Source organism: Poeciliopsis prolifica, unplaced genomic scaffold, assembly GCF_027474105.1.
Source record: "Poeciliopsis prolifica strain line A6 unplaced genomic scaffold, Auburn_PproV2 SCAFFOLD003, whole genome shotgun sequence".
Taxonomy (NCBI): domain Eukaryota; kingdom Metazoa; phylum Chordata; class Actinopteri; order Cyprinodontiformes; family Poeciliidae; genus Poeciliopsis; species Poeciliopsis prolifica.
The window spans coordinates 19206255-19233827 of NW_026562378.1; the positions used below are offsets into that span (position 1 = coordinate 19206255).

At 39.5% G+C, this 27573-nt stretch overlaps 1 protein-coding gene across 2 annotated transcripts; it reads left to right on the forward strand.

Annotated features, from left to right (window-relative positions):
- The first annotated feature begins 1318 nt into the window (after nt 1-1318).
- On the forward strand, nt 1319-26259 carry LOC129358132 (ras-related protein Rap-1A). 2 transcript variants are annotated; one of them, XM_055026978.1, is made up of 8 exons: nt 1319-1431; nt 9905-9993; nt 10613-10681; nt 10903-10959; nt 11744-11884; nt 15411-15554; nt 16983-17107; nt 25277-26259. In XM_055026978.1, exons 2-7 carry the CDS (start codon nt 9937-9939, stop codon nt 17070-17072), a joined length of 558 nt encoding a protein of 185 aa, XP_054882953.1. In that variant the 5' UTR covers nt 1319-1431; nt 9905-9936; the 3' UTR covers nt 17073-17107; nt 25277-26259. The 2 variants fall into 2 exon arrangements, with proteins under 2 accessions (XP_054882953.1, XP_054882954.1); XM_055026979.1 differs by lacking the exon at nt 1319-1431 and adding an exon at nt 1469-1646.
- The last annotated feature ends 1314 nt before the right edge of the window (nt 26260-27573 follow it).

Genomic DNA, 27573 nt, shown 5'->3' on the forward strand with positions numbered 1-27573 from the left:
TTTGCCTAACAGCATTGCGAAGAGTACAAGTACAGTGCCAAGCAAAAATACAAAGATAGCTTGAACTTCTTGCTATTTTGTAATTTTAAATCCATTCATTTTTATGTATCATAAATGATAGACTAACATAAACTATGTGTTTCAGTGAAGTGGAAGCAAAATTATGCACTAAAGTGTGCATGACACACTTCCCAGAATATTATTTATAAAAACTGAAAAATGTGTCATTCGCCCTTCTTTTTATAATCCTGTTGGTCTATCAGGAAAAAAAAAAGATCAGAGTAAACTACATTGATGTTTGTGGTTATAATTTGTGAAAATGTAAGCAGTTTTAGGGCTATAAATATTTTCAAAACACACTGTCTCTGAGAAAAAGTAAATGTTGACTGTAAAGAGAAGACCTGAAACTGCTGATACTTGCTGCATTTCAACTGGATAACCAGACATCAGTTCACAGTAGTTCTGGAATATTTTATTGGTATTTCCCACAACTAAAAATAAAACAATGTGATGTAAATATATTTTAAGGACAAAGTTTTTGCAAAAAAGAAAAAAAAAACTGCTTAGCTAAAAGTGCATATGCATTAAAGAGGATTTGGCTTCAATAAATGTAATTAATACCATTTTACCATTGGATTTTTTTTTTAGACATTCTTTTTTTTCATTGATAGAAACCTCAGCAAGTTTAAACTGACTTTTATACAGATCCCTTGCAAAACCAGTTTTGTGTATATTTTGGATCATTGTCCAGTGGGAACACCCAACAGGGTTAAAATTTCCATCTGCTTTGGATAATTCACCAGCATCACTGGCAGAGAAACATAACTTCATCATGATCCTGCCACCACCATGCAGTTTGTACTATTTTTTTTTTAAATTTGCTTAGTGCCTTTTATGGCTGGCTCATGCCAGCCATAAAAAAGTGGATAAACATTAAATTAAGGTCTCAGCAAATCTATAGAGATTAGCTACACAAAACATGCAGGTTTGTCTTCCATAACTTTATACCTGCTTTATCCCTGGCTAGGCATGACACTACCGCCCATGTGTTTGACAGTTGCAGTTCCATGTTTTTTCATGCTTACTAGAGTTGTTCACAAGTAATATTCAGACCACACAACACATACCTAACTGTTTTATTATTTGGTAGGTAATGATAATAATAAAGGAACTCATCCTATCCTGTTTTCTAAACAGGTCTGATCTGTGCACGAGAGGTCATGAACATTTCATGTTTTCACATGTTGCTAAAAATGACTGAGTTATTGTGTGTGTTGGTGTGGACCCATGTGTCATGCCCTTTTAAGAAAAACGAGAAACGGTCCGGGTGACGTTTCTCGCTGCCTGCGCTCTCAGACGCCGCCGCCGCCGCCGGAGGAGAACTCACCAACTGACACTTGCGGAGCGGCGAGAGACAGCGAGCCAGAGACGGTGAGTAGCGCTGCCAAACTTTACTACGTGGTCAAATAAGCGGTCAAATAAGTCGCGACGGAGAGCGCGGCGAGGACGCTTGCAGGAGCGGACGCGTAAAAGCGAAGTGCGCTGCGCGTGTTTCATTTCGTCGAGGGCTAAGAGAGAAGAATTGTCTTCAAGTAAAAACCGGAGTGAGCACTCCCCATTTTAGTCAAGGCCAAGCGGAAGGGCAGGTAACGTTAGCTAATGGTTTATGCCATTTTCTGGGAAAATGTAGAGCATTTCGGTTTGATTAACAACCTGCTATGTTTGGTTGACGTTTGAATTATTAAACGAGCTCGGGCGCCGGACATTTCTGACAGGCTTGGATGTGTTTTGGTAACACTCAGAGGAAAGGAATGTGTCGGCTGGTTAGCTCGGCTGCTAACGAGCCGCAGCTAACGGTGTGAGCAGCAGTCAGTTAAGCTGGCTAGTTAGCGGCATTTCGCTAACAAGATTCATAACGGGACTTAGGCTGATTGCTAGCCTCAATCTAGATTGCCCGTAAACAGATGTTGTCCTTAATTACCTAGATTGAAGATTTTAGTGTTGGGTAGGATTTAGCTTTAAGCAGGCTTACGAGTTAAACAGAATTTGATTAATTTTATGGTTAAATAAACACTAATCGGTCGATTGGTGTTTTTCGGCGGCTAATGTCGTCGCCGAGCTTGAGGCATTTGCAAAGCATATTTGTTTGGTGTCAGCCAACATCAAACTGACCACCATCCCTGGGATAAAGGCAAAAAAACCCCAAAACACTTTCACAATGGTATCTGCATCGCGTAGATTTCATAAAATATGATGAACTTATGAAGCAAATGTACCAATTTGGACTCTCAAAAATTAATTAATAGAAATCTAGTTTTTCTTTGATGTAGAAAAGCAAAGTTAAGCAGCTTTTCACATGAATCTAATCTGTAAGTGGTGAAATTATTCGTTGATTGAATTCCATAAGGCAGATCAGATCTGCAGAATCAGCAAATTGGATGCTGTGGACAGACAAAAATAATCTGTCTCTTTTCTTAATATGAAAGGTTATTACAGTTAGGAATTATGATCTTATTGTTTCACAGGTTTCTTTAAAGATTTGCTTAATATTAGGGTTAACTTCCTTTTCAGTAGACCAAAGCCCCCCAGTAGGCAAAACAACATTTAGCTGTCCACAGATGTGCCTGGCTTTTAATTTGTTCAGTCTGCTCAAGTGAGGTGGTGACTAATTATTGTTTTTTAAAGAGACACAAATCTTCCTAATAATAATAACCTAATAGAAAGGAACCAGATGGGATCTGCAGTGTATTTTTCAAAACGAACCTGGCATGTGAGCAGCACCGTAAGTTGGCTCTAGTGATCAGTTGGTCCACCTCTACTAATCATGTGTTGTCGTTGTGTTAGCTACTCCTCAGTAGTGTTGTCAGAGCCACAGATTGCAGGGATTTAGCATGACCTGGAGTGATAAGCATATGCCGCAGCCATAAGCAAATTAGGTAGCGTCACAGTGAGATAACTCAAGTGCTGCAGCGGCTTTCTCTTGTCCAACCCCAGGGTTTGTGTCATTCTGTTGCTAGGTGTCTTAGCAGCGGCGACAGTAATGTGAAACAGGAAAGGTGTGCACATTACTGTGAAATTGTAAGCACACAGCCATGTCAGCTATATCACATATTAGCTTGTAAAGCAGATCTCTCTGGGAAGCGGCCTGTTGGTAGGGGTTGAAACAAGATCCAAGTTGACTTCTGTGTAAAACTTCAGTGAGAGAAAGTGTAAACTTTTTGATTCACAATCTTAGTTTCCCTACATTCTGTCTCTCATATTGTTTACACTAAAGTATATCATCTATCTCCCTTCTTGTACCTGCAGTCTTAGTGTTGTACAGGAACAGTTATTATTTTAGCTGATAGCTACTCCTTTTCCATCCTTTCAGCATGAAACTTCTTGTGCTTTGGAAAGAGGATGTGGTTACAGGTCAGTGCCCCAGACGCTCAGATGCATTCAGTTGACAGTTACAGGCCTTTGTCATAATCAAGCCACAGCAAAGTTCTTTGGTGACTAGGTGCTGTTTTGCTCTGAGTCATTCTTACATCGTGGATCTGAAGGAAAAACACAAGCTACTTTATCACAATATTTTAAATGCATGTGCAGAATGAGTAATTTAGTCCTTCAGTTTTAGGGGGAGATCAGAAACACGTTGTTAGTCAGACGCTTGTGTTTTCTGAATTTGGACAATAATCTACCTGAATTTGCTGCTATTTTGAAGCACTGCATTTGTTTTTTTCAGAGCTGCTTTACCTCTGGTGTTAATGGTGTATTTTATAGGCTTGTAAATTCTCTCCTTCCTGGGGATTTTTATAAGAAAGAACAATGCAAGTAATTAGAGTAAATTAGACATGGAGTTGAGTTAATTTGCTTTAATTCCAATTAAAAGGCTCAGTTAGTTATGGAGTAACTAGTATAATATATAGTCCTATATGCAATAAAGCTGAATAGTATTAGAAAACATTGCTGTGATGATTATATTGGTAAATATTGCAACGATATGATAAATATTCCTATTTTCACCCTTCGTCTCTTTCTCCTGTGCTTCCATCATTCTGTGACCTTTAGCATTTTGGGAAATGTAGTTTGTGTCCAGTGTCAGCATCTGTTGCTGTGGGATTTCATCCAACTGACTAAATATTACTTTGTCATGCAAAATGCAAATTCACAACACTTGAATATTGGCCTAAAGGTTTTTTTCACTCCACTGTATTTTGTGATATAAATATTGCATTCACTCACTTTGTACTAATGATATTTCCTCAATCAGTATTGTGCACCCCTATATTGTTATAGCACAAAAAAACTGAGAAGAATGTGTTGTCCAATTACTGATTATAGTAGATCTATGGAGAAAAAAGACTAACATTTTAAAGTGATGTTTGAAACAATACTGCATTCTTAGATTGCTGAAAATTAATATGTTGGTGTTCTGTCAGCTTGATCATAATTCAGTAATTGATTGTGTTTGTTCTGTGTAAGCCAATTAATTTTGTGTTTTTAGCTCTCTTTGAACCAGAGATGTGAACTGTGGTGTTTGTGGTAATAACAAGTAACTATGCTCTTCTCTACAGCTGCAGCTACTAAGTCAAGCCCGAAAATATTTTTTTCTCATCGGCTATGCCCCTTGTTGTGGCATGTGGGTTACCAGGTTAGCATTTTCACATAGGAGTTGTCTGCAGCGGATGCCTACATTTCCACCATCAGCTCTGTGGAGGAGATGCAGAGGACAGCTGCCACTCATCCCATCCTGCTGAGTCAGTCGCACTGACAGCTTCCTTACGGTCTGATGGGCCTCAGCGCACCCGGAAATAGCTGCTCCTCAATGTTAAGAGTTAAATCGCGGAGTCTCCTCCTGATGTTGTTGAGACTCTTGCTACCAGCGCCACCTAATCCAGTTTCAAACCCTAGATGGACACATACCTTTAGCTCTGGCTGGGTGAGTTGACGCAGTGGCGTCTCTGTGGAGAGTGTTTTCTATGACACACGGCTTTCCCTCGCTCCTTATTTGCTGGGGTTACTACTGGAGCGGAGGAACGGCTATACTGTGTTTGTTTTGTTGGAGATGACAGTGTGTCATTGAGGTTACTCAAGAGAGAGATTTGGTTTGAAAGGCTGTTGTCCTTAAATGGCTTCGTGTGTATTTGTGTGTGGTGAGACGGTCTCAGCAGGCAGATGAAAGAGTTGAGCGATTTATGTGACAGTTTTTCTGGTATGAATGTTTTTATGCAGATGAAGATTCAGAAGAAGAGCTCTCCCATAGCTTTGTTTCTTGTTTTTTTGAAGGACAGCTTTAACTTGGTGGGCTCTAGAGAAAAGCCAGATGAATATGAAGTTGAGTTAATTAAGGTATCGCATCACAGTTCAAGGTCAGCTACTTGAACGTGTTTCCTACTTTATGATCTTTTCCTCTCACATTAATTTCAGTTACTAAGCTGCATAATCATGTTAATATCAAAAGTCAAGATGTATTCTTGGTTTCTCTCTAAATTGTCTTAATACAAAGACGCAGAGAGAATAGTAATAAGAGAAAGAAGTGGTTTTAGAATCTGACACCTAGGTTACAATTTTTATTTTTTTGTTGTATTTTTTTAATGACATAAGCATAAAATCAATCAAATTTTATTTGTATCGCACATTTCAGCAGCAAGGCATTTCAAGGTGCTTTACATCATAAACACAAAAACACAAGTCATGCAACATAGAATAAACAATACATTGTTACATACATTTCAAATACAATTCTAAACAGGTGTGTTTTTAGTTGAGATTTAAAGGAAGTCAGGGTTTCTGCTGTTTTACATGATGTGTAAGGAATGGTCACATCAATATCAGTTCTTCTTTCAGAAATATTGACTTAACATTTAACAGGGAGCTCTTTGTAATCTAGAGTAAAGAGCAACAGCAGACTGTGAGATTTAAGTTCATAGAGAGACTAATCTGTTTGACCCGAGGTTACTCTCTGTTATCTAAACCAAATATTGAGCAACATTTTTACATTGGGATTCATTTCAGTATGAGTCAAAATCAAAAGTAATCCCCAGACTGAAATAAAATGGAATAGACAGGAGTGAAATTACCTCTCTATATTAGAAGAACATGCATTAGTCAGAAATTGGTGGTCAGTTTTCAGTTTTTGTGGAGCTCTGATTTACCAATATATTTTTTAGTCCATTTTGTTTATCTTTTAATATAATTAATAGCATTCAAAATATTTATTTTTAGCCTCATTGCCAGGAGGTTGTTAAATATTTATATTAGGAGTGGACAAAGTACCAATCAGGCTTTTTAGAACCTTTTTATGGCCAATATTGATTTGAGGTTTTACCTGAGGTTTGATTTTTGGCTTATTTTTGATCAGAAATAGAAACTCGCTTACCTAAACATTTTGTGATTTCACTGAATTTAAGTAATTTTATCAAAGGTTATGTATGCTTTTAGATGATGTATTCATAGACCAAAACTGAAAAATAATTCCTTATTTTGATTAATTTATTGAACAGGAAATTAACATTTTATCTGCATTTGGCCTCATCAGGCAAAATGTGATGATTGTGATCTCTGGCATGATGATTGGTGCATCTGTGGGTTCTACGTGTGTTGCATCCTGTGTATGATAGAGCAGATGTTAAAAAGGGGGGTTTTATGAATACACTCTCCTTTCTATCCACACAAATTATCTTAGTAGTCATAATTTATTTCAAACTGAATGGGTTTGCCTCGTGTGCTTCCAGATTAAGATGCAACTTTTTAAGGATGATGGATTTTAAACAGTTTAAATGCATTCTTCGTTTAAAATTAGCATAGTTTGCCAATTGTAAACAGTAGTCTCCTTGTGTCGTCCCAAAAGAAAGTATATACTTACCTCTACTCTGAGATTCCTAAAGCTTGTCAGCATTTCCAGATCTTGGATGCTGCATAGAGGGGTTAAAAACTCCAAAGAATAAAGCGGAACAGCTTCGCTATAATTTAAGACATCCTGTTATCTACTTCGGTCGGCACTTGGGGAATTTTTTTTTCACCAAATCAACCAAATGATTTGCTGAAGCTGCTTTTCATATCCAGAAACGAAGGCAGTGTAGCAAAATGACCGCCACCTGTTAAAGTCTCACGCTCTATTGTAGCAGCCTGAATTAGTAGAAAATACAGTCTCCTTTTAAATAGATTCTCACATCTCAGAAATATAGTGCTGTGGTGTCGAGCACCACATACGACCGATCGCTCAGGCCAAATAGCCATTTCCATTTAAGCACATTCACAGTTTGCAAACCAAGTCCATTCAAACATCAGACTTTAGTTTCTATGTCAAGAATATTTAAATAAAAACCATGTGGATTTTAGGTGCACTCTTCTGGGGAGCAAGCATCCTGCGTGACAGCCTCTGACGTTGAATTATAATCCGTCACCAAGGAGACCCCTGACATCATCTGTCTTAACAAGGGTCAGTCTGCAGCCTTAAAACAAGAACCGTGACATGCAGATAACTGACAAGTGAATCATAGCCTAAGTCTCAGAGTGACATTGCTTTTATGACATTTGTAAATGTGACGCTGTGCACACACTTGACTCTGAGCGGGAGAATTTACATCAAAGAGCAGCAGTGTGTGCGTCTGCTTTGTTTCTCCATCCAGCTACTCTTCCCTATTCGTTCGAAGTAAACATCTCTTCATGCATTGAGGATTAGAGAATATGAGTTATTTACAGTTTCAGTGTCTTATCCCACTTGGTCACTGCTTGTGATTAAAGATGGAGATCTTGATTCGTTTTTGCCCCCCGCTGGGAATTTAGATGGGGTTTGCTGCAGAAAGAATGGTGTAGGAGGGGATGATCTTTGCTCCAGAATGGATTATGATTAGCTTTTGATGCAAAAAAGGCATTGATTATAAAATGTGGAAATGTGGCTGTTTTTGAAGCAGGATTTTTTTAACACAAGCTACTTTCTGATTTTCATAGGAAGTCTTTATGCAGATGACCTGACCTGACCTGCTTATCTCAGGTTTGTCTCTACATGAGATAACAGTTCTGGGTTTTCAGCACTGTCATTTTTATCTAACGAGAGATTTTTTCCTTGGTGTCTTATTGAATATTCAGCTAATACATTGTTTTAAATGCCTAGTTTCTTGTGGAGTCTTAAAGTTTGAGAAGATATGTAATTTTACTTCATTGTTTTCAAAGTTCAGGCAACTGAAATAAGAAATATTAGAACGGGGAATGCTTTTTATCTATTTTCTTATGATCTTAAATAATTTGTTTGAAATGAAGGATACTTTATATTGGTTTACATTTGGAAGACGACTTTTGTCTTTTAGCGACAACATCGAAGCTTGTCTGACTTATTGACCAGAGATAATTGCACATTCATAAAAACAAGCTATTTTTTGGTCTCAAGGCCCTACTAGATCAGGGTTTTAATCTCAAAGGTTTCTATAAAAATAGCACAAACATGTATTTCTTAAGAGTACATATTGTAAATGAAATAATCCATTGTACAAATCCATTATAAACAAAGATGGTCTAAATTTGTACAATAAAACACTGAAAATGTCTTGTGTTGTGAAATAAACAAAGTCAGATTTGTGCCATGTTAAGTCCTGCTTAAAGTTAAAACTGGTTAAAAAACATAATACACAACCATAGTCAAACATGAATGTAGTGTGATTGATGGGGATGCCCTGCTGGTTCAGGACCTGGGCGACTTGCCTTAATAGTTCAAACCATTCATTCACTTCCTTACAGAAGAATAAGAATGGGAGAAGTGATTCATGTTGGTGAGTCCAACTCTTAATAGCTCAAAAATCCAATATAGGTTTTGGGTTGACCTAGTCAAAGGTTAGACTTAAATATGACCATTAAATAGACCTTTCTTGCTGGAAAACCCTGCTGTTCGGCCAAATTAAAACAGTCACTATAGCAGTGCTCTTAAACTCTTCCACAGCATTGTGAAGGCTCATTGTCGCTTATTACAAAGACTGCCTAGGATAGATGTTTCAATATACAATAAAACAAGTAAAACAGTTTTGAAAATTGTATTTTCTTGTCTTACTCATGTTTGTCTGATTTACTATTGTTTCTTATCTGAAATGTGACAAAAAAGCAATAAGAAAAAATCTTTAAAGGAGCAAATACTTTTTCACAGTGCTGTATAGTGTCACCACAACATTTTTACATGTTTCAAAAGTTTAGAATTTTGTAAAAGATTAGGTGTTGGAAAATAACTACTACTATATTGCTAGTTTTTAAATCTACAGCCACAGCAGAGATGAGGACTCAGAAATCCCGGCTTCGCCCAGTTACTGAACCAGGGCTCAGCCTCTCTGTAACCAGACTTGTGCTGACCTAGTTGGCTGATTCTCACTCTGCTGTGAGCCAGTGACATCAAGCCAGTCCGTCCCTTAAAGGGGTATTTTGGTGATTTCACAATTTCCTCCAATCTTAGATTCCACTTCCCTCAGCTGGTTTCTTTCAACGCACACTGGAGACAGACACCATATTATCCTGTCACCCCAGAAATGTGTAGACGACTAACATTTCTGACAGCAGGGTGTATTTCAGTATGTGAGCACCAGATGATTGTGTCATTTGGAGGAATATCTGCCTGATCTGTGTGTCATCTCCTCCAAGGATCCCAACCCCCCACCCCCTTTAACTCATATTCACCACAGCTGGTTTGTGTTAGGGAAGGATCACATAGTCTTCACCTCCTCCACCCAGATGCAGCTCTACTTTTGGGTGTTCCCTCCATTGTTTTGTTTCTTTTTGTCCATAACTTCCAGGAATGACTAGAATCTCTGCTCTCGGGAATAGAACAACTCACAGAACAGATCTTTTATGTTGTGTGTGTATAAACCTTCCTTTGTTTAGTTCTCTCCATATTTAACATTTTCTTCTTCTTTTGTGTCCCATTTTTGCTTCTCAACTGCAGACTGTTGGGCTCACCAGTGAAGCAATCCCGCCATGCGTGAATACAAGCTAGTGGTTTTAGGCTCTGGAGGTGTGGGCAAGTCCGCTTTGGTAAGTATGTCCTACTGGTCTCCTTCCTGTTTACCCAGCCTCTAACTCCTCTGCAGGGTGCTTCCTTAAAGACTTGCTAATAAAACAGCAAGCTATTTTCACTGACTTTTTTAAGAGTGTGGTGGAGATCCTATATGGCAGAAAGGAAAATTACATTTTGCTTTTCTTTCTTGTTTTCTGACTTTATTTGCATACATTTAAGTGTCTTGTTGGCTGAAATAAAACAGCTGGGCTAATCATAAACTTTATTTGAATCTACATAAAGTTAACTGAACACATTGTCCCCCCATGTTCGTTGAGAACATCCAAGTCTCTAAAATGTCGCGTGCCCTGCTTAGCTAGTTTCAACCAGGTGTCAGTCAGGTTAATCCTCTGAACCTGGATTAGGATGCTAGCAGGTGAACCTGGTCAACTCGAGGATGTCAACCTTCCTCAAAGGACCAGGTTTAGTCTTTATATTTACATGTTGGTAAAGCTAACACACCTCTTATTTGATTGTTTCTCTGAAAATATCACAATTCAAACAACTCCTGCATTCAGGAGCTCCTTCCAGCCGTCCTATGGAGTTGTGATAACGTTGCGCATTGATTTGACTTTGTTTTTGTGTCATTTCTTACAGACAGTTCAGTTTGTACAGGGAATCTTTGTGGAAAAATATGACCCTACAATAGAAGACTCGTACAGAAAGGTGAGTCTCCTGAGGAGCTTAGGCTGGGCTCATTGTTTGCATCTGTTCTGCAGATTCACATCACCATCATGTGATGCCTCCTCTGTTTCTTTGCTGGCCTTTAGTGCATGAATGTTTTCAGTCTCCTCTGAGTTGATGAACTGTATGCATGTTTAAACAGTGAATGCACTATGTGACCCCAAATGAAGCTTACACTGTTGCTATGTTTTCTGTTACCACAGCAAGTGGAGGTAGACGGGCAGCAATGTATGCTTGAAATTCTCGACACAGCCGGCACAGTAAGTTGACATTCTTCCAATCAACAACCATCTCTGCTTTAAGTACTGAATCAATTTATTGAACATGCCACTGAAAGTTATTAAGAAGATACATTTGTACAGAACTTTAACTTTAAAGAAAGGTTTCACTGGACTGTGTGGATTTGTAAAAAAAATGCTAGACCAGAGAAAATTATGTCAGATATTTTAATGAACATCTAGAATACAAAGAGTTATTTGCCTTAGGCAAATAACCCTCAACTTCTAATAGTGCAATAAATCTCAATGCTGGTGTGTACAGACACCGAACTGTTTTCAAGATGAACATCTGGCTGAGTGGTTTCTGATTTGAAGTCTGTGTTTACTCAACAAGAACAAGAAATTGTACTCTCTTTTAGATCTCCTTTATTTTGGGAGTTCTTAATCTTAACTGAAAAATTGTGACAAACAAATTCCTTTGACCATTGAAAACTGAGAACTTTAAAATTGCATATCGCTTAATCTGACAAACAGTCCATAAATCACATATTTCATTTATTGCAAAACTTTTAAACTAGGCACATGTGTTCAACTAAGAAATGTTATTTAGTTTAGGTTTTTTCTGCTTTTAAATATGCCTAAATGGGACTGGTAGAGAATTACATTTTGTGTAAAGATCCAGAGCAGGTTATTCAACTCTGACTTTGGTCTTGTCAAGGAAATGTTAACACATGTGAAATGTATTTTGAGTGACTCCTGATAAATTCTGTGTTTTGAGCTCATGGCCTTTCTTTCTTTGCTTTTTTTTCCCCTTTTCCTCGTACAGGAACAGTTCACAGCAATGAGGGACTTGTACATGAAAAATGGCCAAGGCTTCGCTCTGGTATACTCCATCACAGCACAGTCTACCTTCAATGACCTCCAAGACCTGAGAGAACAAATTCTACGAGTAAAGGACACAGAGGATGTGAGTTTATCACAAGCTTGCACCGATTCTTACATGAACTCTTTCAGTTTCTCTGCTATTACATCTGAAGTGTCCCAGGTCTCCAGGGTCGGTTGGACAGACGGTTCTATTATACTTGGATGAGTTGGACAGTGTTTAACAAAGAGCAAAAATGGTGATGGTCACTAAAGGGAAAGTCCTGAAAAAGTTTATTTCTGTTTCCCAAAGCGATTCTTCCTCCTCACATTGCCACATAGTGTGTCCATGTGCTTTCAAGCCTGCCTCATAGCTTGGGTGTGTAACTGAGAGGATGAAAAAAAAACAAAACTAAGATATTTTGTCATTATTTTCCAAATTTTTTGTTTGTCAGCAGAACATTTCCATCTCTCAGTATCTCTGGCAAATTTCGAGGCGGTTGCAGTGAGTAAGCCCTCCATCCCCTTTCTGGTGGAGCAGATAATGCGTCAGCAGGATCTAAGATGCCCTTTTTTGGCGATCTCTGGAGGGAACGAATGTTACCATAACCCTCTTTCTTACTCTCTCCCCATTCTCTCTAGCCGTCTCTTCTTTGAGCCATCTATAGCCCAAGCTTTGCACCTTTTGTTGCTCCTTTCTCCTCTACATCTCTGCCAGTGTTCTTTGTGTTTTCACATTTAATTTTAATTTTCTATATTCTCCCTTTAGCCTATTACTTGTTATTCTCCCTCCCCCTTTTCCCTGTGGTCATACTGTGGTTTGGCACTCTGGGTGATTGAACTGTTAGAGATGATGTGCAGAGAAAGCCCCATCTCATCAGAATCACACAGGATTGTGAGGCTGTGGTGCTTCATTAGTAGTTTGTGGTTTTGGAAAGAAGGCCAGCATCGGGCTGACAGATGGATTGCAGGATTGGTGGCTCCTCAACTTGCAGAAAAGCAGTTCTACATCTTATTTCTGGTAGGGTAAACTCCTCCAGTTTCAGACTTATCTAAGTGTTTTGGCCACTCATATCAAAGGTGATTTAAGCTTTTACCTATGATAGCTGTGACATCTGTTTATCACCAGTTAGGAATGCATGACCAAAGGAAATGTTCAGCATATTTTCTTGTAATCACCCCCAAAAAGTCAGGATTTTTCTCATTTGGACAAAGCTTCTACGCTGTTGCAGACTGAAGGCAAAGTATGTGGTTACTGCAGCAGCTGTTCTTATTTTCAGCTCCGCCACGCACCATTTACTTCAAAGATGGCAAAAATGTACACATACATTTATTGCCATGCTCAAATAGGAGCTTTTTACAAACGTGCTTTGAAGAAAGCGAGGTTGCATTCCTCCTCCGTAGCAGAGCTAATTTAACAGAAGTGTAAAATGAAGTGAGCGGTCACCAGCGTGATAAAAGCTGGCTCCTTTTACTTCCTTTAGCAGTTGTTATGTAAGAGAGGTCTTGTGACTTCTCCAGGTCATCTCCAGCTCTGCTTCTGTGACTTCTAACTTAATGCTTGTGACTCATTGCTGCCCAGTGTTTAGCATGCCATTCTCTGTTAGACAGGACCTGTCTCTAGCATGTTGACGGCATCTGAATGGATTTTCTGTGGCTTTTGTGAATTCTTCAATTAGTCTAATGTGGGCTTCTGTTCTGCAGATGCTAAACATTTTCTTTCCTTTTTCTGCAAACCTCCATCCCTTCTACGCTGTTTCGTTTTAACCCCGCTTGGGAGGGCATACCTCTGGTTCTCTCAGGACCCCCGGGGGAAATGTTGCTCAGCAGTCTGGCGTGAGGGCTTGTTTGGATATCAAGCATCAAGCAGCAACCTCTGCACAGTTAATCTAAACTTCTAGGCTTCCTGTCGCCTGCTCAGAATAGTTAGAAAGTAGGAGTATAAATTATTTGCCTAGTTTTACATTGTCATGTGATGCATCTCACTGTAAAAATTGGAAAAACTTCTTAACTTCATGTTAAATTGCTAACCTGTTTAAAAAATTTTTTTTAATTTTTATAAATGTCCTCCAGTCTTGTCTGTGTGCTATTTCTACACCAGAAGAAAGTTGTCATGGCAGGATTTCCCAGCCTGATTAATTTTTTTTGGATAACCCAGAAATAGATTTCCTCAGCTGATTTTATTGGCGCCTCATGTGCTGCTGATTGTTTGCGACGTTGGAGCACAAACAGAAATATCCTGTGAACTGTGTAACAGAAGCCGATGTCTTCTCCTAACCCAAAAGATGAATGTCTTTCTGCTCACACAGTAGTACCATTGGTGCTTTAATCAAAATATTCCTACACTATCCCATAATTCCAGAGAGCAGCTGGAGCATGGAATCCAGCTGAAGTGTTTGAAAACATTCAGGAAGGAAAGCGATGTTATCCCTGCTGGGCGGAGCTGCCTCGGCTTCCTCCGGGCCTGCGTTCTCCCTAGATAGCCAGTCAGGAAACATCAGGCAGGATGAGACGCATCCCGACTCCCGCACTGTTCCCAATATCTGCCTGTAATGTTTGGTCTTCCTCTCCAACCTTTTGGATTTTAGTTCTTGCAAGCACATTTAAATGCAAAAAAGGAAGAAATGCTGCATATCTGGGAGATTCCACATTCAGTTGAATTTCTTAGTTTGCATTTTTAGGTTGAGAAATCCTCAAAGAAACAAAACTAAAAGCAATTATGGTGGTAGCCTAAAAAAGTTTGAGAACTTTACAAAGTTGCTGGGTTTTTACTTTCACTAATGGCTTATTGGCTTCCTCTTTATTTGATCCTAAATCAGAGGAAAAGTTGTGAAAATGTAAAATTTATACTTTTATGATAGTTTCTTTCATAAATGTAATTGTCAATATCCATATTAGAGGCTTCAAAAGTTCCAAAAACTTTTCATAATACAAATTGTACAGTTTATTTTAATAAGAGCAGACAATATGCCAAAACAGCAGTCTCCTCCATCTTTATGCATTGCTCCCCTCTCCCACCCACTGCTAAGCTGGCTTCTCATACATACACTAATTTGTGTAGTTTTGTTCAGCAGTGATAAAAGAAAACCATTAATTTCAAATAATAATAATGACTTTCTGCTGCTTTTGCTCTTTTTCAGTTGTGACAAATGGCTTTAGATTGCTTCCCACTGAATTAGACTGAATTAGAACTAACACTAACGATATCTGTAAAGTGTTAGATATATTTGTGGTCGGCCTTCATATCGACCTTATCAAGTTCTATAGTGCTTAGAGTCTTGTAAAGCACTTTCTTTCTGTTTTGGATCCTGTATTGAACCTCTTCTTCCCCCAAGATGCATTTATAAATAAAGCTGTGATGTGAGTGAATTTATATTATTCATGATGTAGTGCAATTGTCCTTGCAGAGCAAGAACCTTGGGTCATATTTTCAGATCAAAAGGTTGTCATTAAAAATGCATAAATATTGCCAATAAATCTCATATCGGACTGTTGAAGGACAGACTTGAACAGGAGAAATGGAGAAAAACAAGCAGCTCTGCAGACAGAATGAGATGTTAAGAATAAAATAACGTAAAATGTCTAATCCTATTTATAATACAATTTAATGGGTATCGTCGTCTCTCTCCTAGGTGCCGATGATTCTTGTAGGGAACAAGTGCGACTTGGAAGACGAACGCGTTGTGGGGAAGGAGCAGGGCCAGAACCTGGCCAGACAGTGGAACAACTGTGCCTTTTTAGAGTCCTCTGCTAAGTCAAAGATCAACGTCCTTGATGTGAGTACACAAAAACAAAGAACAGAGGACTACAAACATTCCCTAGTGGCACACATTTTCCTAAATGTGTAGTTATTGCTGAGGGATTTGCAAAACATTGTCAATGCTTGCAGATTTTATTGCTGTAGCTGTTCTCTAGAAATAAACCAATTTCAATTTGAAAGGTCTATGTTTGACTTCAGACTAAGTCCTATATCTAGTCATCATACATGTACTCAATAATTTGTGATGATTAACGTAATCAGTAAGACAGCGTTTGTGATTAACGTTGTCTTACTGGTTATCTTTTATGGGCTGTCTATGTGGTGTGCTGACATTTGCCTTCTGTCAATTGCATCCTCTCTATCAGTTTGTCTAAAAATGCATCATCAATACCAAGAGGCTGACTGATAGTTGTGGACTTTCTGTTCTGTTCAGACATCAGTGTGGCAGCATTAGAACAACAATCTTGGTTAAAAAGCCCTTTGCTTGAATTTTCTATTTTTGTTATGGGAAACTATTACATGTGTACCTCAGTAAATCAGAATATCAACAATTGACCTTTTTATTTTAGTTAGGTTACTTTATTTATACCAAAATCTGTTAGTGATTCAATTAAAGTGACATTCATTATATTACAGCTTGTATATTTCAAGCAATTAGAAAGTAAGCTCATGTCATGGCCATGTACTCAGACTGCTGACTTGCCAGTTGTTGAGCCGACAGTTATTGGCTCTCCCCACAAGGAGGGCAAGCTACAAAAGGTCATTAATAAAGCAGCTGGCAGTTGTGTTAAGAATACTGGTAGAAAGTTGAGTGGAAGGAAAAGTATATTACTGATTCACAAATGTACCTGTAAACATTGTCTGTGATGGATTTAAGGATAATATCAGTTATTGTAAATATTAAAACAAAGATCAAAACTTTGCTTTGCTTGTCTCATTTTACAATAAACAGTCATGTCAAGAAAGGGTACCTTGACTTCAGCAGTTCGAGAGCTGTTTGTGTAGAAATCAGCTTGCCCAGCTGCTGTGTGGGCTGACTGATAGTTGTGGACTTACTGTTCTGTTCAGACATCAGTGTGGCAGCATTAGAACAACAATTTCTTTATTGCTGTAGTTGTGTTGAGATCTGTAGAACATGCACATTGTAGAAGGTTTTTCTGCTTCAGGAGTCTGACCAACATTAGATCACCTCTTAAATCACTATAGAATAATCAGAAAGATCCTGAAGATTTTATTTTGTTGTCATAAGCACCCATGATTTTAAAATCTCACTCAATGTTTCTGATCTTAACAAAGCTTCAATGATTATTTCATTTTATGTTTTAATAATGAAGCTTCATGTCATGCCTTAAACGTACAGCGGTTTCCCAGGGCTGCTCTGACTTATGGAGATGTTTACCAATGGAACCAAGCTTATTTTTATTTATTTTTTTGTCTCTCTCAGATCTTCTATGACCTGGTCAGACAGATAAATAGGAAAACACCAGTGGAAAAGAAGAAGCCAAAAAAGAAATCCAACTGTGTCCTGCTTTAAAGCCCCCTTTGGCCCCTGCAGCAGCTCTGAGCCAGGTGAGTGTGTGTGTGTGTGTGTGTGTGTGTGTGTGTGTGTGTGTGTGTGTGTGTGTGCGTGCGTGCGTGTGCGCGTGTGCGTGTACACAATCAGAATATGCCTTTTTTTCTTTTACTTAAAATCTTAACGATGTTGTGATTCATAGTTAAATATGTGAGGTTAAATATAGTTCCATGGTTCAGATCATCTTCTACTATCACATGATTGCTGATTGCATCGGATGTAGTTATTCATTCATCGTTGTGTCTTAAAAGTTTCTGTGCTGCGGCTAACTTAATTTAAATTTATTTGAATTGTACAAATGAGTTGTGTAAACGGGAACCGCTCCTTCTCAATGTTTGGTCACAAATTTAATAGAGATTATAGAGTGATCGCCTCCTGTTGGTAGCAGAGAGTACAACAAAGGCTTAATGTGGCAAATGCATGCACTTTTCTAAAAAACAAAATCAGCAAATGCAAATGAACTGATGAGTTGTCAACAGCACCAGTTCTTTGACCGCTTGGTGATTTATTTATTTGTTCTTATAGTCATGAACTTGTTTTGTGATAATATGCAGGTTAATAATAGTTGTCCTCTGAACAAAACAGTTTTTTTCTGACAACAAAACAGCTAATCTTCAGTAATTAATTCTCTGATGCGTTTGCCTTTAAACGTCTTCATTTCTCACGCTGCAGTTTCTCAGTAAATATTTTCAAACCTTCGAAATGTGTAAAAAATAAAAAAAGCTTTCATTAGCATTTGCTTTTCTGTTGAAACAGAGTAAGTTTGCTTATTTTAAAATGCAAACCTCAGCAGACTGCAGCACCCGGTCATGTTAAAGGAAATCCTGATCAGTCATCATGTCATGTCCCAGAAATATGAACCAGATTGACTGGCAGATTTTCTTTTTCTGTCTAGGCGGATGTGGGTAAATGTGGAAGTAAGAAATCAAGAAGTGTGAATTAATCAGTCTGCTTACTTTCGTTTATCACTTTTGTTGTTTTTATAATGAAACTTTCTTTCCCCATACAAAAACAAGAAGTTGTTTTGCACATTTTAAGGGTTCTAGGATGCAATAACTTGTAAATAAAGGTCTTCTATCAGTCAATCTTTGCATTACTAATAATACCAATTTAGTATCTACTTGTTTTGCCTTTTAAATGCAGAAATATTGACCAAATTGGAATCAACACATCATAAAATCTAACCTATTTATTGTATCTTTTATATTTTGAGCACGATTTAAATGCATGCTTTGTATTTTTTAAGAAATGGTTTAGCTTTTTTTTTTACTTCTAGGTTTCTGTGTGGAAAAAAAAAGTTTCCCATGTTTAATTTTAAATTTAACCAAGAAGTTCTCAATAAAACTCATTAGTTGCTATTTTGGATGTCACAGTAGGAATGTTTCCACTCCAGTGTAGAAGTTTTTCTTCAGCCAGTGCTATTAACTTTAATCTTTAGAAGGAATCTTGTGTGGTTTGATGTGGACCAGCCTCATTTGGATGTAACAGAGTTGGGGCCTCAGTGGTTGCAAATACTGGTGGCAGTGAAGCATGATGGGTTCAACATTCTTAGAACAAATTAGGTTGAATGTCGTTTCATTTAAATCTTTGTTCATGGCCCAAACATTTCTTGTTTAAATTGTAATCTTTAGCCAATAGCATAACGGTGTGATTTAAGGAACTCAAATGGAGATGTTAACAGGAACGAACATACAACTTTAGCTCAGCAGTTTTTGAATGAGTTAGTTAGGTCTGCTCAGTTGGCACCAAAGTGTTCTCTTTAATGAGAGTAACAAGTTCAGGGGAAAAAGAAACGGCTATTAAACTGTGTCTTAACTTGTCACAGATGTTTGTCGGGAAAAAAGCTTTTGTATCTGTCTAAAATTGACACAGGAACGTTTTTGGCTTAAACTCATCTTATTAAAATGCCAGAGAAAGTTCTGGAGTGTTTAGAGTTTTCTGTTTCAAGCTAAATGTATCTGTACCCCAATGTACCCCATCTTCTTTACCTGTTATAGAGGACTATCAGTTAGTCTCCTAACAATTTCTCAACTTATTGTCCAGCAAAATTCGGTTTTGTAACAGGCTTAGAGGTAGCCGCAATTTAGAAAGCCGGGAGGCTTTAACATTGGCATACTTTACCAATTTCATAGCTTGGCTAATTAACCAGAAAATCTGCAAAAGCTTATGCTTTTTGTGACTGTTAAATCTCTTGGAAAAACTAACATTAAACCCCTATTTTCATTTTGTCTTTCACCCCTCTGTACATCTGTTTAATTTTTTTACAATGTGTTCTCTAGCTCTGCATTTTTATCTCACTACTTAAAACTAATGTAGAATTTAATATTTGATTTTTTTAAAATGTGCTTTTTAAGGAACATTTTGAGCTGAAAGAAATATTTTGTGAATCGGTCTTACAAGTGCATGAAAAACCATGGCTCATCATAGACGCTACAATATCAAATGCATAGCGGGATAACGCTTAAATATGATTAAATTACAGGTGCATATCTATCATAATGACGCCAGACAGATATACAATATCATTAGAGTAGAAGAAAACAACAAATGTGGTTTTAGCAGAGGAGAAAAATCTGATTCCAACTTTCCCCTTATAGAATAGAATAGAATAGAATAGAATAGAATAGCATTTATTGTCATTGAACAGGATTCAACGAAATTTCTATTGCAACTCCCGTGCAAAAAGTCAAAAAATACAATATTAAATAAACAAATACACAATAATAATATATACAACTAAAATGAACTAAAGGCACTCAACCACACCAAAGAAGAAGCAGCAGGTCCAATTATGGTAAAGTGCAGATGATGTGACAGTGCAAGTGCAGAACAATATGGCTGTGTGGGGATTGGGGTGTGGGGGGGGGGTTGTATGTGAGGTTATGATATGTGTGGGAGGGGGCGGCAGGGAGTAATGGCTCTGACGGCTGTGGGGAAGAAACTGTTTCTCAGTCTGTTTGTTGTAGTCTGTATATTCCTGTACCGCTTGCCTGATGGCAGCGGCACAAACAGTCTGTGGCCCGGGTGGCTGGAATCCATGGCTATGGATCCAGCTCTCTTCTTGACCCGGCCTATGTAAATAGAGTCCAGGTCCGGGAGGGGGCATCCCACAATGCCTTGTGCTGTTCTCACCACCCGTGTCAGTTGTTTCCTCTCCAGTGCTGTGCAGCTACCATACCACACAGTCACGTTGAGGCAGAGGACGCTCTCGATCGTCGCCCTGTAAAAGTTCACGAGCAGCCGTGAGGAAAGTCCAGCCCGTCTCAGTTTCCTGAGGAAGAAGAGCCTTTGTTGTGCTTTCTTCACCAGGTGGGAGGTGTTGGTATTCCAGGAGAGGTCAGACGTGATGTGGAGGCCCAGGAACTTGATGTTGTCCACACGCTCCACCTCTTCTCCATCTATGAGAAGGGGAGTGTGACCCGTCCTCCTGGACCTTCTGTAGTCCACAATGACCTCCTTGGTCTTCCCTGTGTTCAGCACCAAGTTATTGGCTGAACACCACTGAGTGAGCTGCTGAATCTCCTCTCTGTAGTGGGTCTCGTTGTTGTCTGAAATGAGACCCACTACTGTTGTGTCGTCCGCGAACTTGACGACTGTGTTGGTGGGGTGGATGGCAACACAGTCGTGTGTAAACAGGGTGAAGAGAGCTGGGCTGAGCACACAGCCCTGCGGTGTGCCTGTGTTGAGGACCAGTGGGGACGATGTTGAGCCACCTATTCTCACCACCTGAGGCCTGTTGGTGAGGAAGTCTCTGATCCAGTGGCACAGTGAAGCAGGCAGCCCCACCTTGAGTAGCTTCAGCACCAGCTTGTCTGGGATGACGGTGTTAAATGCTGAGCTGAAGTCTACAAATAGCATCCTGACGTAGGTGTTGGGATGCTGCAGATGGGACAGGGCTGTGTGCAGAGTGATGGAGACAGCATCCTCTGTTGACCGGTTCGCTCTGTAGGCGAACTGAAGGCTGTCCAGGTCTGCAGGGATGAAGTGTCTGATGTACCTCAGAAGAATCCTCTCAAAGCACTTCATGATCACCGGGGTCAGAGCGATGGGCCGGTAATCGTTCAGGCTGGTGATGGTCGTCTTCTTCGGTACAGGGATGATGGTGGAAGACTTGAGACACTCAGGAACCATGGTGAACTGCAGGGACAGATTGAAAATGTCCAGAAACACTCCTGCCAGCTGGTCGGCGCACGTTTTCAGCGTCTGGCCTGACACCTTGTCCGGTCCTGTAGCTTTGCGGGTGTTGATCCTCCTCAGGGTGGACGTCACCTGGTGCTGCTGCAGGACGAGAGGCTGGTACTGCTCTTCCAGTCGGGGTAGATGTACAGCTTCTCTGCTGCCCACCGTGTCAAAGCGGGCAAAGAAGCTGTTTAAGGTGTCAGGCAGGGTGGGGTCGCGGCTGGTCAGCTGAGTGCTGTGTTTGTAGTCCGTCATGGTCCTGATGCCTCTCCACATGCTTCGGGGGTTGTTGTTGATGAAGTGTTCCTCAATCCGCTGTTTGTACTGGAGCTTGGCCTGCTTAATTCCTTTTTTCAGTTCCGACCGGGCCCTGCTATAAGCCAACCTGTCTCCAGATCTGTAGGCAGCATCCCGGGCTTTCAGCAGGGCCCGTACTGTGCTGTCCAGCCATGGTTTCTGGTTTGGAAACACTTTTATGGTCTTAACAGGGAGGACAGCGTCGGTGCAGAACTGAATATAGGACAGAACGGACGATGAGTATTCCTCCAAGTCTGCTCCGTCCCTGAACACACTCCAGTCTGTGTGCTCAAAGCAGTCCTGAAGTGCAGAGGAGGCCTCCTCAGTCCAGACCTGAACTATTCTGGTGGTCGGCTTAGTTCTGCAGGCCAGAGGCTTGTAGACAGGAATCAGCTCCACTGAGATGTGGTCAGACATGCCCAGATGTGGACCTGCTACAGCCTTGTAGGCTCCGGGGGTATTGCAGTAGACCTGATCCAAAGTGTTATTGTCTCTGGTGGGAAAGTTTATGAACTTGTGGAATTGGGAAACACAGCCTTCAGTTCCACGTGGTTAAAGTCCCCCGCCACAATCATGGCCGCCTCCGGGTTGGAGTTCATCTGCCCGCTGATCAGGCAGTATAGCTCCTCTAATGCTAACTTAGCATTAGCCCGCGGTGGTATGTAGACGGCCACGATCACAATGGACGAGAGTTCTCTCACCAACTTGAAGGGTCTGCATTTCACCGCCAGATATTCCAAGTCAGGAGAGCAGAATGTGCCGACAGAGTGTGTGGCTGTACACCAGGCATTGTGTACATACAGTGCCAAACCTCCGCCTCTGCTCTTACCCGAAGCTGCCGTCCGATCCGCCCGGAACAGAGCGCGCCCCGTTATCTCCACCGCTGAGTCTGGGATGTTTTCATCCAGCCAGGTCTCTGTGACAACAGTCACAGAGCTGTCCATCCGGCGAGAGATAATTCGGAGTCGCACCTCGTCGATTTTGTTGACGAGGGACCTGGCGTTGGCGAGGAAGAGGCTGGGGAGGGCCGGTCTGTGAGGGTTAGCTTGTAGCCTTGCACGCACGCCGGCTCTCTTGCCCTCTTTTGTTTGCGCTGCCTCCTCCGTCGCCTTCGCAGCAGGGGGGGAATGATCATAGTTCCAGGTGTTCGAAGCAGCTCTGGAGGAATAAAGTCCAGCTTGGTGGGTGTGTGAAGTCCAAACTGTGCCCCTATGTTCCACAGTTCTGATCTGCTATAAGTTGTCAAGGCTTCCAGTAGTGTGTTGAGCGAAGACATCAATAAAAACAGGCTAACAAAAACGAAAACACGGGAGCTCCGAGCCGCTGCGTCTACACGCGCCGCCATCTTGTGCTATATTTACAGAGTGCCATGGTTTTTGTGGACTTATTTACTAGCATGATGCTAAATGTTTATTCAACAAAATATTTAGCCAAAAATCATATCTCTCTAATTCTAAAACGCATAAGAAAATCTCTGTGAATCACACAATAAACCGGTATAACTTATTGCATTGTATTTGTGTTTGAAACTGTGGTTTAGATAAAGGCAATGTCAAATTTGAGAAATAAGAATGAAAAATGGTGATTATTGTGAAAACATTCAAATATAAGCTGTGTAAAAGCATTTAGTTTCAGTGTCATGGCTTTTTGTTAGATATAAGTTTTGTTTAGTGCTTCCAAGACTTAGGACTTTTTGCACTGTTCTGCATGTGAACCCCCTGAGAGAGTTTTATAATCTGTTTACACAATTAGTTCAATGTTGTCAGAGGAAAACCTCAATGTTGGCAGACTAACAAACCTCAGTAGAGTGTTTTTCCATCTGCTTTCTCCAGCTACCGTAGCTTTCAGAATGTGGGAGTAAATCTTCAGCATCTCTGATAAAACTGGATGTTTTTTTTAAACGAACAGCTATCATTGTAGTCACCCCAGACATTAGGGACACGGCACCACCCACTGAGTTCCTCGTCTGTATCCATCTGTTTTGGTCAGTTGGAAGGCCACAGTGTTTGAGAATGGGGCCTCAGTTGGTTTCCCCCCCCAGGCGATGTCTGCACCTCCATCCGACGCGGCTCTCATACTGGCCAATCCATTGAACCAGCACTAATGGGATTTTAGGTTTGCTGTTCCACTCTTCACAATGCAGTGCGATCGATAGAGAGGTTACAGTGGCAGCCGCAGAGAAAAAGCAGAGTTAATGAAACTTTTCACTTTTGTGATCCTGCTGACTTTATTTGCTCTGAACCGCGAGTCACATCCACTGAGAAACTCAGTGGTAAATTGATTTACTTCTTTCATTGGTGCTAGTTGGACTTTTGCTTCGCTGAAATATCTTGCAAATCTGGACATACCCTTAATCTTTCTGAGGGGAAACTATTGGAGAAGGCCTTTTTCTTTAGGCGACAGCAATTTTAATATCTTAGAGTTATTTGCCATTTTTTAACACTGTGATGCCTGTTTTGGGATTTTGAGTAAAAATAGCTTAAAAAGCTTGAGCTAAAGCTTGCATTTACTATTTAGTCTTTTTGGAAATTTTTTTACACACTGAGATGATTTAAAAAACTACCCCACCAGGAACAAACTTCAAAGGATGTGGATAATTTTGAGACTATTTTTTTTATATTGTAAGAAAATGAATGTAAGAACAGCAATATCTCCTGATAAAAGTTCTAGTCCAGCATCTAAAGCAGCCCTCTATGAATATCAACTGGTATCATCTTTAGTTTTAAACCACGACAGCTGGTCAAAAGTTTAAAAAAGAATACAAATTGTTTCTACTTTCTTCCTATTGTATTACAGAGTAGAGCATCTGCAGTTTTGTCATCTGAAGAAATGCACTGGTCCTGGTCATAAACAACCAATCAGAGGCTGGAGAAGGTCTTAGTGCTGTCAATCAACCCTGTGTATGTGATGCTAAATATACTAATGGCAGAGGAATGACTTATTGTTGGAGAAAAATTGTTGGCTATGCTAGCTACCCTGAGCAAGCTAGCATAGGTGAAGTTAAATAGAATTCGAAGCAGACAAATCGGCTGCATTCTAATTTCTATTCCTAATTTTTTTTAATTTAGGAACTAGCTGTATCATAGCAGAGAGAATGGGGAGGGTGTGAGCAGCGTGTACATATGTGTGACTCACTGCGCTAAGACCCTCCTCCTGCCTCTGATTGATTGTGACCAAGCATAAGTATAATTCTGCAAATGACAGTCGAACCACAGCAAGGACACTGAGGTGCTCGATTACGTCTCATATGACACGACATAGACATTTTTAAGAAATATGCAATTAAAAAAATATTTTGTGAAAGTTACATAGAGCAACTTCATCTAAGTTGATGGGTTTTCTTGCGTACGCCATTGTTTATTTGATCACCTCTGGCTAGATAGGATGCTGTCGTCAGAAATGAGGAACAAATATTCAGTGACATCATGTTTGGGTCCAAATAACGGATTTCTTCATCGTAGCAAATCTTTGGGTTTAGAGAATATTTGTCTGAACAATAGTGTTAAAATTCAGATGTGAAAATTGAAATTGAACAGAAAATTCTGATCTTGCATCAAAATGTACATAATGTCCAAAATTCCTATTAAATAGCTGATTGTGCATGAAGATGTAATGTCATTTAACAACCATCAGAGGGCACCAGAAGGTTGGAGTTTTTGTTGTCATTCATAATGGATACTGTCTTGCAGAAATGCTGTAATGAAGAACTGTTGCCCTGATTGGAACGTGCCAGCATTCCAACAGCCCCGCCCCAGACCCCCTCCCTCCATCAGCCATAAATGGTGAATCAGCTGACTGAACTGCTCCTATCAAAGCCAAGGATGACCTACAAGAGAGTAAAGAGAAAGACAGTTAGAGAGGGGAGAGAAGAAAGAAGACTCTTGTCTCTCGACTGTGAGGACGTCCCTTTGTGTCTCAGTGTGAACCCTGAACGGACAGCCTCCTCTTCTGCATCAAACAGAGCCACAAACTGATGATGATGTAAAAACGCAGCAGAACCTGTGAAAGTTAATGGGAAAAAAAGCAAAGTGTCCATGGGCCCCTTATTTTCATTTCTGAAAATGACAGTTGTTGAGAAGAAAGTCAAAGTTAGTACTTGGATTCAGTATTTTTCATCTTATTTTCATTATCAATATTGTATTTGAAAGACATGGAAGATGATCTCTTTAGTTGTATGATTATAAATATTCTTCAGAAACAAGCATGAAAAAATGCATCAGTTATTACGTGTAAATGTTCAAGTGAAATCAAGTGGAAAAGTGAGAATCTTTTATAGCCATACACCTATTCTCCATGCCTGTCATGTTGGTGATACTAGATCAAGGTCCATAATATGTATTATTTTTTAATATTATATTTTTTTTTCTTTGTTCGCCCTGTTGTTCATGGACTTCTCTTCTGCAAATATCTCTCTCTGATGTGACTTAATTTTATACTCGGTCACTGGGATTTCATAGCTCCCATAATATATTCTGATGCCATTTTTTTGCATAATAATGCGCCAGAAAAATGGGTCTTTTATAGAAGAAATATGGGGAAAAATAAGAATTGATTTCTATGTCTCTTGAAGCTGAAATATATTATACTAAACCAACTCTAATGCTTCTGTGTTTTTCTGTCAACAATGTTCCAGCTTTTATGGATTATTAAAATACATTTTAGTACATTTTCATTATACTGGTCAATGTATTTTTGTGAATTAAACTTTTATTCCAAGACCATTTGATTCATTTAAGAGAAGTGGGATTAAGTGTGTCTGAAGATGGCCAGAAGAGATGGGTGAAATATGAGGGTTCTTTGTTGGTTTTAGTAACTTACTGTATTGATTGGCACACAGGAAACTGAAATTAAATAATTGGCAGAATGACAACCCTGTATTTAATTTATCAAAGTGGCCGCTAGGTGTCAGTATCTCAACAGAAATGTGCTTTTACATCGGGAAAGAAACGGATAGATTATTTTAAAAAGCATTGAAAAAATATTGAAATGTCATAAGAAAAAGGAAGGAATTAAAGCCTGCAATAAATGAATCGGTGGCCTAATTTTACTGCCACTTTCTTTTCTCCAGAATGAACCTGGATTTATACTCATCGATTCTGACCAGTTTCCTTGTCCCTACTGAAGAGAGTCATCCCCACAGCATGAGTCTCACCATGGTTCATACTTTCATTGCTGTGCACTGAGTTTTCAACCTCGCATAAGTTCTTTTGAATATAAGCAACAAAAATATGTTTTATATCACTGCAGCTCTATCATTGTCATTTGGAGCCTCTTGACTCGACTGATATTTTTTTACTTGCCTGGCTTGGAGTCTCAACACTACATGTAAGCCAGTGTCTTGGTTTGCATTTGTGCATGACATTTTCCATTTCCAAATGATGAACTTTGGGTGACACTTCAAACGTAGTTTACCTCACTACAATTATTGTAGGATATAAAACATAAAAAAAAAACAATCCCTTTTCTATCTTCAACATTTGAAATTACTTTTTGCTTGAGTACTACATAAAATATTAAGGACACATAAAAAGTTTACTCACTGTTGACTAAAGTTATTTAGTACTTTAGTCATATTGGCCATCAGTACTTTGACTCCCATTAGCCAGCCAAAAGGAATCGGTTAAAACGTGATTATCAGAAGGGTTCATGAGAACATTTTATTTCAAGAATCTTAGCCATTCAAAATCTGATTATCTGTGACTTTTTCCTTTAAAATAGTTTTGCCACGTAGTAGCATGTTGGTCTTGCAGGATTTGTTCTTGCAATCTTTCAGTGTGCCTTTTTTTCTTAGGGATGCTTTTTAAATGTTCATGCTAATGAGAGGCTAGGGGAGTGCTGCTCCAAATCTGTCAGCATCAATGGTAAAAGAAGCATCAATTTGTGAAGAATCAACCATTTTTCTCAGTTTTCATTTGGAATTTATATAAAAAATGGTAAATCATTGTCTCCTTTTTATTTATTTTTGATACAAACGCCTGACTTGGAC

What these genes read in the sequence shown, in the direction of transcription:
- LOC129358132 (XM_055026978.1), top strand. Translation starts at nt 9,937, where the DNA reads ATGCGTGAATACAAGCTAGTGGTTTTAGGCTCTGGAGGTGTGGGCAAG. An exon ending in GTGTGGGCAAGTCCGCTTTG is followed by an intron (nt 9,994 to 10,612) that starts GTAAGTATGTCC and finishes CATTTCTTACAG; the next exon opens with ACAGTTCAGTTTGTACAGGG. An exon ending in TTCTCGACACAGCCGGCACA is followed by an intron (nt 10,960 to 11,743) that starts GTAAGTTGACAT and finishes TTCCTCGTACAG; the next exon opens with GAACAGTTCACAGCAATGAG.